At 39.4% G+C, this 13600-nt stretch overlaps 1 protein-coding gene across 1 annotated transcript in view; it reads right to left on the reverse strand.

Annotated features, from left to right (window-relative positions):
- ppp1r8b (protein phosphatase 1, regulatory subunit 8b) overlaps positions 1 to 13600 on the reverse strand; it is a 43069-nt gene that overhangs the window by 21407 nt on the left and 8062 nt on the right. The window contains exons 2-3 of the mRNA XM_034174050.1: positions 8443 to 8503; positions 7521 to 7674 (exon numbers count right to left, since the gene is read on the reverse strand). Coding sequence (XP_034029941.1) covers positions 7521 to 7674; positions 8443 to 8503 — 215 coding nt within the window. The remainder of the gene's footprint in view (positions 1 to 7520; positions 7675 to 8442; positions 8504 to 13600) is intronic.

Here is a 13600-nt window from a genome sequence, read left to right on the forward strand (position 1 = left end):
TTCTCTTTTTGCTCTGTATGCACCACTCTGCATTTAATCATTAGTGATCGATCTCTGCTCCCCTCCACAGCATGTCTTTTTCCTGGTTCTCTCCCTCAGCCCCAACCAGTCCCAGCAGAAGACTGCCCCTCCCTGAGCCTGGTTCTGCTGGAGGTTTCTTCCTGTTAAAAGGGAGTTTTTCCTTCCCACTGTAGCCAAGTGCTTGCTCACAGGGGGTCGTTTTGACCGTTGGGGTTTTACATAATTATTGTATGGCCTTGCCTTACAATATAAAGCGCCTTGGGGCAAGTGTTTGTTGTGATTTGGCGCTATATAAAAAAACTGATTGATTGACTGATTGTTTCATCCAGATTTTCATGTTCAGTGGGCAGATTTTAAAAGATAGTCTTGGATCCAATAAGATAAGTATTAATGGGGACATTTTAGGCCAAATCCGTTTTAATGTCTTTTATATTTTCATGTGTGTGATATTTACTGTTCAACATTTCCAAAGTCCCACAATTCTGTAAATGTTTTCAAAGATATTCTCCTGATTTAAGATGAATTTAAGGCACAGCTTGTTTAACACCACTGTGACATATGTTAAAGAAATAATGCAGCCCCCTCCAATTCTCTAATTTTACCTTAAATTATTAAACAAACACCACCCCCAAAACACACACACACACTTTCTCCATAGCACAGGAGTAGCTGTATTCCAAAAATTACAAAACATCCTTGATATGCAAAGTGAAAATTGCTATACACACACAGCATCACCTTAATGAACTGATAACATTTTAACAAAACATTGTGTAGCAATAAAACATGCACAGTATGTTCATGAGGCCCCATGTTTGTAAAGTTCATAGACTGTACAGTTTATTTTTATACACTCTAATATTTCCATAAGTGTTTTTAAGAGTCATTTTTTTCATTGTTTTTGTGTTTCTGAGAGCCTGTGTGTGTTTTGCAAATTCAGGGGTGATACTGTCAAAAAAAAAGATACACGATTAATTTAGATTAATTAATCGCAAAGCCTGACATCGGTGTGTAATTGTATTTGCCTGAATGGGTGATTGTGAGCCATAATTGTAAAGCGCTTTGAGCATCTGATGCAGATGGAAAAGCGCTATATACGTAGATGCAGTCCATTTACCATTTACCTGTAATTAATTTTTTTGATTCGCGTGACAGCAATAGCAGAGATACTTCACACTTTTTCATGTGGCACAGCCCTCTTCACAAACCACATACTTCTTTCAAAGTCGCATTCCGCCCGGAGACAGAGAAGTTATTAGGGATGGAACCATACATGTATTAACAGCCAAGCTGGACAGACAAAGAGAGGAAGAAGACTTCAGCTTATTCAGGCTGTAATAAAGCTGCTCTGCTTCCAAACTCAAATGACATGTCTGACTAGTGATGACTGCAGCTCAGTGAGGTTTGCATCTCTGGACAAAACAACTCAATCCCACTGATGGGAATAATGCCGTTAAACTAAACACCACTATTAAGTGGATAATTTTTATCAGTAACGAGTAATCCAACAAATTATTGTTTCCATCGTTACAATGCTGTTATGGTTACTGACAATAAAATGCGGCATGTTACTATAATTAAGTTCACTGAAGCCGTTTTGATCTGCAGACTCTCAGCAGCTGGAGGTGCAAAGTTGTTTTTTTTTTCCATTTCTTTGGGGGGTGTGTGTGTGTGTGTGTGTGTGTGTGTGTGTGTGTGTGTGTGTGTGTGTGTGTGTGTGTGTGTGTGTGTGTGTGTGTGTGTGTGTGTGTGTGTGTGTGTGTGAGGGGAGTGGGCAACTGTATAAGTGATTGTGACTGGCAAAGGAAGAGTAAAATTTCATGGTAAGCCAACCAAAAGCAGAGGTGGGCAGGAGTTGACGCACAAATACAAACACACATATTTGCTCACACACAAACGACAGAGACACACACAGCATTAGTGTTTTTAAACAAACTACAGATATTACAGACAATTTTAGATTTGTTTGATGGACAGTTGTGGCATGTTGAAGTGCAACAGACATGATAAATTATAAAAATATCTATATTGTTTGATTTTTCTACTACGATGCATGCAGAAACTATTCACAGCGCGTCACTCTTTCCACATTATGTTATGTTACACCCTTATTCCAAAATGGAGTAAATTAATTTTTTCCCTCAAATTTCTACTCACAACACCCCATAATGACAACACAATAAAGGGTTTTTTTTTTTTTTTTGTAAATTTATTAAAAATAAAAAACTAAGAAATCACATGTATGCAAGTATTCAAACCCTTTGCTCAATGCCACAATCTTGGCACACCTATCTTCGGGAAGTTTTTCCCATTCCTCTTTGCAGCATCTCTCAAGCTTCATCAGGTTGGATGGCGAGCATTGGTGCACAGCCATTTTCAGATCTCTCCAGAGATGTTCAATCGGATTCAGGTCTGGGCTAGTCAAGAACATCTCACAGAGTTGTCATGAAGCCACTCCTTTGACAGCTTGGCTGTGTGCTTAGAGTTGTTGTCCTGCTGAAAGATGAACTGTTGCCCCAGTCTGAGGTCAAGAGTGCTCTGGAACAGGTTTTCATCCAGGATATCTCTGAACATGGCTGTATTCATCTTTCCGTAAATCCTGATTAGTTTCCCAGTTCCTGCCACTGAAAAACATCCCCACAGCATGATGCTACCACCACCATGCTTCACTGTAGGGATGGTATTCGCTAGGTGATGAGCAGCACCTGGTTTCCTCCAAACATAGCGCCTGGCATTCACACCAAAGAGTTCAACCTTTGTCTCATCAGACCAGAGAATTTTGTTTCTCATGGTCTGAGAGTCCTTCAGGTACCTCTGGGCAAACTCCAGGTGGGGTGCCACGTGCCTTTTACTCAGGAGTGCCTTCCGTTTGGCCACTCTATCACACAGGCCTGATTGACTTAAACCAGGTTTGCAAAATGTGAACAAGAGCCGTACTATAATTTATGGAGCCGAAAAGGTGTGCGAAAGTGCAGCTTTTGTTTCAAAGCTTGATGAGAAATATGTTTTCATATCTCAAAAATGTGATGTGACTGGCAAAAACTAACACCAGATTATGTACTTGAGATTTCTTAATTTTTCTATTTCTAATATCTTTGCAAAAATCTAAAAACTTTTCACACTGTCATTGTGGGGTACTGTGTGTAGAATTTTGATGGAAAAATTAATTTCATCCATTTTGGAATAAGGCTGAACCATTTTTAAAAAATGTGGAAAAGTGCGAGTACTTTCTGGATGCACTGTATATAAACATAGTAATGTTAATATTTACGATACAGCTCTATATAATCTAATCTAATAATATATTACATTTTATAGGTGACTTGTCTCACATTCTCCCACAGTAACATTAAAATATTGTAGATTAGTGTATAATGTTTTCAGTTAATAATTTATTCTATTAAGTGTCCATTTAATTCAGTAAACATGTTTAATATTCAGTTTTATTAGAAATAATCTAACATACAATTGAATCTAAAGTTCATTAAGGGGGATCCAAACTCAGTGAGATATTAACATTTTTTTTTTAAAAAGCAATGCAATAGTTACTTTCCCTAGTAAGTAGTTACTTTCATAATGCTGTAACGCAGTTACATTTTGAGAGAAGTAATTAGTAACTTCAACTAATTACTTTTTAAAGTAACGTGCCCAACACTGCTCAATCCCAACTCAAACGTAACTGAATTTTAATGCAATGCCACAAGTCATCGAGAAGTAAAATTTTACACAAATTTAAAAATAACACTGAGATATGAAAAAATACTAATAGTGAAGATAAAATTTATAGTTACAGCATCATGCTGCTTCAAACATGGAAGAATGGCTCTAATCAGTCCCACACAATGAAGTATACAAATTCCAAACATATCCTACTGTATCACACAACACCTTCAGGTAGGTACATCCCAACTGTAAAATTTTAAAGTCCTGCTGGAACAACACCGTGAAGAAGAAAATAATGATGACAAGCTTGGTTTGTGGAACAAACACTGAACTTTATATTTACGTCAACAGCAATAATTAAATTAGTGACCTTATACCAAATAAAATCCTTTTTCGATTATAGTGTTTAGATGACTTTTAAAAAATATTACATTCATATTCCCATTTACATGCCACAGGCCATTGTCTGGTAAGTGACTAATAGCTGCATTACATGCCCCCAGTATGCTGAGAAAAAACCTGTTAAAACTACAACAGGACATCATAGTCTGAGTAAAGCATGTCTACAATGCACTTCAATAATCAGAGTAAAACCAGAATATTATCCATGTCTGTATTAGATTATTTCTTACTCTGATTCAAGGCTATGAACTGGAACCAAAAGGAAAACCAGAAACTTTTAGTATTTGGCTAGGAACGAAAACAAAACTAGAATTTTTTTTTTTTTTTTCAGAATAGAACAGTTTATTTTAAGTAATGGTAATCGATCAATACCATTATTTTTTTGTTCTTGAAAACGTTTCCGTTTACAATGACCAGTTGAGGACGTCAGACTCCCACCTAGCCGCATACTGAAAATTCAAGTGGCCTGTCTGCTTTTTCAGAAGAGTAATGTCTAATGCGTATTTGTGCAGAATTTGCCACTTGTATCACCATTTGAAAGACTGCTCTGTAAATATTCTATTCTCTGCTTCACTATTAAAGCAATTAGATAATTCTGTTCACAGGGACGAGAATGGAGAAAGGGAAAAAAAAAAACACTAAAAATGGGCAGGAGCCTGGAGGCCACTGTAGGCCCCCAGCGGGGTCCATGGGCAGTGCTCCTGGTTGGGGCCCAGGGTGCAGCTCATGGGTTTTGGGCATTTTAGAGCCATTTCGGGGCCACTATAGACACCTAATTTCATGAATTTCCATTTTATATTTTTTGTATGTTGGGGTATGTGGAAACCTGACTGTTGTCTGTGTAGACCTTCTTTCAGTGATACCTGCCTAGTGCTATAGCATATGCACTTACTACAAATGCCATAGCATTGGACAGATATCACTGAACTTGCCAAAACTATTCTTTCAGTGTCGTTCCTTAACCTGCAATGAGCTCTGAAATATACTGGAACTTCAAGCAAGTATGTGTAAATCATTTTACGAGATTAAAATGTATCAAAACAACAAGATTTGTGGTATAAAACTGTGAATTTATTAACTGTGACTTTATTAATATTTACATGTAAAATGTATGCTTACAAATTACTGCCCCATAATAAATTCCTAAATCACACCATGTGAGTTTGTACCCCAACTACTTATGCCAGTCATCAGGAAAACCCCACGGGCACATACAGCATAGTAACATTAAAAATCACACATCCTGTGCACCAGCTGTACCACAGTCTATGAAATTCACCAAAATGAAAACAAAACTGATGTGGGTCAATTTTGGCATGCAGGCAAAATATATCTCACCATTTTTGAACGGTTTATCTAATAAAGAGTAAAAACTGAAGAAAATGAATTGTAAGGCTTGAATTAAGTTTCTGTAGGAAGTATTTTAGTCATAAGGTCAAGTGAGAGGGGGAAGTGATGGCTTTTTAAATACTTGAAAGACACTGACTCATAGAGGGATTTAGTCCTGCTATAACGGACTGATGCAGAAGGTGGCAGCAATGCAATAATAAGGATGCTGGCTGCTATTATGTATATGGCACAGAAGATGAAGAAGGGTTTGTTTGTTTTTCTCCACGGGGTCACGTTTTGAGAAAAAGCGCGTTTCATGTCAAAATAAAGCCATAAAATATATATATTTTTAAGTTGGCAGTTTTATATGACGAAATAAACAGAACATGGAAACAAATTTTGACTAAAATCTGTATACAGATTCTGGTTTTGCAGCCCTGAACTTCACTTCAGTACGTGCACAGTAACTGCACCACTTAAAAATTTCAATGATTGTAAAAAACATTTTAATTGCATGAATAGAATTATTGGGCACGGACCTCAGCGCTGGATGTTTGGTCTCTGACCGGTGCAAGTGGAGTGGGCTCTGGGGCTCGCTGCGTCTCTTCCGCGCTCTGGGCCAAGGCAGATTAGTCCATTTAATATCAACTTTGGTGACATGTTTGTCTTGCCATGTTCTTCCAAGGTTTTGTTGATGAAATCTGAACATAACGTACAGAGGGCTTTACCAGGGAGCTCAACCTCACAGATGAATTCACAGAGCCTTTGTCCCGTCCACATCCACCTCTGAAAGTTCGCCATTGGACAAAAAGTAACCAATGACATCGCATGTTTTAGCTTGCAGTTTCAGCAATGCTATTCTGGTTCCCGTGCATATGAGGAAAGGTTTAACAAGCACAGCTGGCCCCGCTGCATCTCCCACCAATTTTTCCACAACAGATTTATGCCGATCTCAGAAATGGCCCAACAATCCAGAAAAAGTCGGAAATCCACGGATCCATGGATAACTCTCATCCCTGTATTTACATGACAGTCAGTATCTGATCCAAACTGTCTTAATTGGGGTTAATATCAGACTATTATTATCCACATAAACACAACTAATGATGAAGAAACAGTTTTGAGCGATTACATCTGGGCAAGTCGCTTACTAAAGGTGCGTTTACACATAACGACGACAAGTCACGAATGCCACGAATTATACATTCTTGGCTGCTTATCACGAATGTGATTATTCGGGGCAGAGGCGTCAGGTGTCCTCAGGAACTGCTGCAACATGTTACCACGCGTTACGATTAATGCATGTGTTGCTGGAGAATTATCAGGAACCATTATGCACGGTCAAGAATACGTTTACGCATTGTTGTGCGCTGTTACGTGCTATTGCGTGTAACAGCACATCGTTAAGTTCTGTCACGTTGTGAATGAAGTGAATTGTCTCCACCCACACACCCATATTCATCCATCAGCTGCTGAACAATTAAGATCGCTCCAGTTTGCTCCACAGAAGAACTTTGTGACTGCATGTTTAGTTGGGCTCTGTGCCATGGAGTGGCGCAGAGAGGAGGAGGAGACAGACAGCCAGATGTCTGACTCCACGTGGTTCTCATCTCGCTTGTTTTCCCAAACATTGGGCACATGCAGCAGGTGGAACACCTGCAGGAGCGCACTGAGGAGCACTGGAACAAAACATTTAGCCGACTTGGCGTCTCTGTCCTCCTTCAGCATACTGCAGCAATGAAACTGAATGCGGTGCAGTAGGGTTTAATTGTGCGCATGTCAGAGAAGAATGCTGTCACTCTCTATTAAGGATCACCACTAATCAAGACGGATCAACACGCTCAGTTGCGACCTCCACGACATGAGGCAAAATGAGGGTGGTGTGTGACATTCGTGGAAGATTTTTTGACAGCAAAAACATGCTCCACAACACTCACGAATATCACACACCAATTCAGACGCATTAAGCCACGTTAAGAATGTCAGGAATGTGCCAAGAATGACACAAATATGACATTCGGAACGCATCTTGCCTATGTGTAAACGCACAATAAGATTAGTATTGACATCAAACAAATGTACTGTATTTCTGTTTTCCAACTTACTGCTGTTAAGATCTATGAGGAACAGCCTTTTCAGGTGTTTGTGGTAGACAAGGGCAGCGTGGACCCGTGAACACGACTGATGGTCAATGGTAAAGTCACACCAGTCTGGGTTCCTCCCAAACAGGTAGAACCTCTTTTCATCTATGATCAGCTTCTGTAGGAGGAGATATCAATGTTATACAAACGAACATAATAAAAATTATTATTATTATACAGGTTAACATATGATTAAATGTTCATAAATGCGTGTTTGTAACTCTGAGTCATAACAAGGCAGTGTTACTTCCACTGAAAAGCTAAATTCTCAGAGCACATTCTGCTGTTGCACCGTTTGAAGCCGTACAGTCATGGAAAATTCCACTGTGTAACACAATGAAATGGACTGCTAGACTCGTATCTGATGCAATTCAACTTTCAAAAGGACCTCCACACTGGGTGTTTTTGATCATTAGATCACCGTTATGTGATGTGAAAAACAATGAACTCTTTCTTATCAACACTTTTTTGACAGGTGGCGTAAGTCTGGCATACCCAATTTGTCAGATATGCATTGCACCAATACAACCCAAACACATCAGCAACATTTGAAATGTAAACACAGCAGAGCTGATGCGCCTACAAGCCACTGACGATTAATGTATCACAGCCAATGAGCCAAAATGTTTGGGACTGCTGACACTTCATCACAGCCTATATCTGTGTAGACCGGCTGACCCTCAGCCACTTTACGCAAAGTCAGCTGAGCATCATACAGGGATAAATATTTTATTACAATGGAACAGTGAACAACAGTGAACAGAAGGTCAAAAGTCAGTGTGAGGCTTTTCAATCTCATACAATACTGGTTGTTTCCACATTTTAATAATTCAGTTAATTACCAATGTACAACAACAAATTATCTGAAAAACCAAGCTTTCGTTACCTCTATCAGTTTGTCTCCCTTCATCACGTCAAGATGGAGCCCCTGAGGTGGTTTGCCTGCCCTGAAACCAAATCGTTCATAAGTTTAAAGGACAAGCAAAGAACTGGCTAATCAATTAGCTGGTCAACCATCTTGCTGGCAACCATTTGTGAACCCTGTAAAAGGAGCACTGGCGCTAACCTTTTCTAACTGACCATAACACTCAGTAATTTACAATATATTACAAAAATGGGCTTTAAAATGTGTGGTCATGTCCACATGCATTTTGTTATTTTAACTATCACAATTCAATTTATATAGACAGCACCAAATCCCAGCAGAAGTCGCAGCAATGTGGTCTTACTATTCCCTGAGCAAGCACATTGACAACAGTGGTAAGGAAAAACTCCCTTTGGGGTTTTCTGAATACAGAAAGAAACCTTAAGCAGACCAGACTCAGTGGAGGGGTGAACATCTGCTTTGGTAGTACTCCCATTAATAAAATAACAAAATAAAACAAAGCACAAGAAAGAAATATAAAACATGCAAAGACAAAAATGTTTCAGCTCAGCAATCCTACACATATAGTGGTCTCAACAACCATGGCTAAAAAAGAAAACAAAAAAAAAAACATCCAACTGGCGCAAAGCAGGGTCTCGGTACATGGAATGTATTTGGCGAGTCGGTCTTCAAGGCAATATTTATAGTCACAGCGGGAACATTCCCCAGAACATGCTCCTAAGAGTTAAGTAAGTTCCTTTGGTTGAATCAGAATCAGGATAGCTTTTATTCGCCAAGTATCCACAGAAAAAAAGGAATTTGATTCGGTTTGAGCTGCACTCTCTCTGTACGCACGTATAAATATACACACTGAATAATTCACAGTAATAAAATGTGCAAATGAAATGTGCAATAAGAGAAAAAGAAAATGATGTTTGAGACAGACAGACTGAAGTTAAACTGCACATGAGGTATATGAATTAGTGAGTTTTTTGGTAGGTTAGGTTGTTCATCAGTATGATAGCCTGTGGAAAGAAACTGGTCCTGTGTCTTGCTCTTTTGACGTACAGAGCTCTGTAACATTGAACATAGGGGAGGAGTTTAAACAGTGAGTGTCCAGAATGTGAGGGGTCTGCAGAGATGTTACCAGCTCGCTTCCTGGTCCTGAACCAGTATAAGTCCTGGATGGAGGGCAGGTTGGCTCCAGTAATCTTTTTCTGCAGACCTGACAGTTCGTTGGAGTTTGTGCCTGTCATGTTTGGAGGCAGATGGAAACCAAACAGAGATGGAGATGCACAGGACAGACTGCTTTCCGGAAAGTTTTCAGGAAAACTTTCATCACTGATTCGGTTAACGAACTGGCGAAGCGGGTGCAGCTCACACCAGAGAACCATCGCGTGTGCTGCCCCACGAAAAGTTAATGAGGAATGAATACAACTCCAGTGTGAAACGAAAGACGATTCTCATTTCTTGCCCGCAACAAGACAAGAGTCCCAGTTAGTGACTTCAGTCAGCACAAAAGTGACTCACGATTGACATCTTTAAATGGCCTCAAGGGGGGTTAATGAAGAAATTGCAAACCTGCTGCTTCTGAAAAGCAGAGAATTTGCGGGTTGCAGTGCTGCTTCAAGCAATCAATGTGGAGAAATTATCATTTTCCCAATACACACCCTCAAAAACAATGGCCACTCTGGCGTAATATGAACTGAAGAGCTGATAAAGGAATCATTAAGCAAAAAGACTCTTGACGTTGGGAGGGCGAATAATTTCTTATCGATTCTTAACAGGAACGAGTTTTCGATACCATCCCTAGGCATGTGGAGAGCAAAGAAGTTGACAAGTTGTAATGCTAATTTCCATTCCATAGGACAATGACAACAGATATCAGATACATACACATACACAAACACTTCAAATCTAACAACACTGTTTCTGAAACCAGATAACACATTTTAAGTGATTTATAACGGGACTTTCACATTGAATGCTTAGGCACGATGCTTCAACCCTTTCCAATCCATCGGATGCTTTTCCAATGCATCGTGACGTCAGACGCTTCGCTTTGGAAGTGGCAAGGGGGCGGAGATTGCTACATCACACTCTGGCTGTTTCCACAACCTGAAAAAAGTTCAGCGATCGCCATCTTGAATTTGCGTCACCTGAACCACAAAAGAGCTTTAAAAAAACAGCAGTAGAATGATTCTCTCATCACCCTGCTGGGAGAAGCTTTTTTCAGCTACTTTTCGGAGTGGCGCAGACTGAGGGAGGACTGATGACTTGGTGGGATATCGATCGAACTGCGACAGCGAGCTGACCCACATGGAGAAGTCGGCCTTCAGGCATCATCCATGGGCACACCGAGGCAGGCAGTCCGGGGGACGGAGCAAACCCACTCAGTCCGAAATCTCCCACTTTTTGGATATATGCAAAGTCCCAGTTTGCCCAACGGAGTTTAGTTCTGCAGCTTTATTGAGGTGAGAATAAAACAAAAGTAAAACGTGACGTTTACTGCACTGCTGTGAAGGTTTATTGATCAGCTAACGTTAGCTTAGCCTTTTAGCACAGTTGATCTGAGTGAATGCTTTAATTTGTAAATGGTTCGGTCTTTTTTTATTTTTACCAAATAAAGCTACAGCTTGGAGACCGCAAAAGCTCAACTTTAAATACTTTTTTTTTTTCGGGCATTTTTTTCCGTTTTTCTTTTTTTCTTTTTTTAAATATATAAACTGTTTAGTGTTTCTTCATATTTAAAGAAATATTTCTGTTTGTCCCAATCAGGAACATTTGCTGTGCAGACAACCAAACTTCCATTGATGAGCTGAACACCACGAAGTCCAGTCGAAAGAAAACATCTCTGCTCTTCAGCAACATCACCAGAGTTCAAAGCTGCAGAAAAGACCTTCATCTGGTCCTGAGAATCCAGCAGAACATCAATTGCTTCTAAATAAAAGGCCCTTTCAACAGCAACTATTTTATTATTTTTTAAAAAGCTGTTTCATTTTATATTTTAACAATAAATGAAAAGATCATTAAAAATGTCCACGAATCAAAGTCAAAAGACATTTGCACAGGTAGAAGCTCTCCACCTATTGCGCTCAAATTCATATTTTACAAATGACTCTGTCCTGATAACAACATTAAAGGCAATTACATATTTTGGCGAAATTACAAGGTGAAATGATTATAAAAAAATTCATCATGAGTTTTATGTCACAGAAATCCTACTTTACAATCACACTGCAGTCATTGTTAAATTATTTCCTGTTGCATTTATAATAAACATTTGTATTTATTTACAGTGTCTGTTTTTCTGGTGGAAATGAGATATAAATAATCTACCAGACTTAAAAAAAAATGTACAAATTTCCATGTTATTTTGTCTAAAAACAAATGTCAGAGGTTCCTTATGTTAAACAAGAAATTACCTAATGTGAAATAACAGGTGGTTTTAATTTACAGATAAAAGGTTTCTAAAGAACCATTTATTGATTTATTTAGCTATTTTAATTACAACTTTTTTAACAGTAATCAGAAATTCTGAGGTTATAAACAACAACAACAAAACATTTCCAAGGATTTTTCTTCAGAAAACTGCTCTATAAATGAGCAGTCCTGTGACACGTTTCTGTTTTGTCCAGATCAGTGGTTTCTGCCACTAGTCTTCCGTGTTTTGGCCCAACACCTCGTTCCTATTGGACAGCGCAAAGCTACGTCACAGCTCAGAGCGTCGACAGTTGGACTGGGTTGAACTTTGACCGCGTCACCCTCCCGACAAGTGGCAATGCGCACTCCCGTCAGAAGTGTCTCTTTAGCTCAGCTTTTGACGTGACGCTTCTGACGCCTCTAAAAAGCAATGCGTCTCATTGAAAATAATGCTTTTTAGACCAATTTTTGACGTTTCTGACAATTTCAGTGTGAAAGGCCCATTAGACATCTTACAGACGTTAGTGTCTAACCTCCATAAGACCAAAGATAACCTCTGGTATTTTCAAAACCTCATGCACACACACACGCTTACTCCTACAGATACTGTTAAAAGGTAAGCTATTTGTTATGGAATTCCCCCAGGTAAATATGCTCTCTTCATTTAAATGAGCTGTAATTTTGGTGTGTATAGTACCTAACAATGGCTGCCAGCCTCTTGGCGGCGAAGCGGGAACTACCAAAATTCATGGATGTGAAGACAGTAGGAATGTAACGATTCATCTACCACATCGATGTATCGATTTCTATTCCTATGATCCACCTACATCGATCTGTGCTTGGCAAGTTAGTAGGGATGTGAATCGTTCAACAGCTCACGATTCAATTCGATTCCGATTCTTGGGGTGACGATTCGATTCAGAATCGATTTTCGATTCAAAGAGCTCTGAGAAATAGTTATATCACTTAAAAAATGTTTATGTTTAAGAAAATGCAGCTTTACAAGGTTAATCAAGTGATTCTAGTTGTAAATTTACTTATCTGCTTTGCTCGTTCCCGAGTTGGCTGGCAGTTTAGTGAAGCACTGGTCAGTAGTTGGCAGAGACTGCTGCTCTGCTTCTTTTAGCTCCAGGTGATGGCGAAGCATGTGGGCTTGCGGATTTGAAGTGTTTCCGAAGTACTTGACTTTCATTTTGCAGATTTTGCACACGGCATAAGTCATGTCAAGCTCCTTCTTACGCAGCAAATAATAAAATCCAAAATGCGCCCAAACATTAACAGCAAAGACGGTGGCTGGCTGAATTAGCTCTTCGTCCACCATGCTAAGCTACAGCTCACGAGTGTTTGAAGCATGCCGGACTCTCCAAGAAAATGTTTAAAAAAATGCTTTTTAAAAATCGATTCTTGGACATTTTGGATCGATTCAAAATCGTAATAAATAAGAATCACGATTCGGACATGAATAAATTTTTTCCGACACCCCTACAAGTTAGCCTTCTGGATGACATAGATCGATCTAATATCGTTTTAAAATTTAATGTTAAACGTTACTTGATTCAGTCTGCTTGTCTGTGACATCATCGCCATGCACCATGTCATGCACATGTCACTGCCATGCAGTGACATGTTTAGCCGCATGTTCTCCTTGAATTGCTGGCTGTCTGAGTGGTGTCCAAAAAATGAGGTGGGCTTCATAATTGGCAAAGCTTCTGGGGAAAACCTGGTCTTGTTAGGAGAGACGGCATCCATCCCACTT

Source organism: Thalassophryne amazonica, chromosome 7 (assembly GCF_902500255.1).
Source record: "Thalassophryne amazonica chromosome 7, fThaAma1.1, whole genome shotgun sequence".
NCBI classification, from domain to species: Eukaryota; Metazoa; Chordata; class Actinopteri; order Batrachoidiformes; family Batrachoididae; genus Thalassophryne; species Thalassophryne amazonica.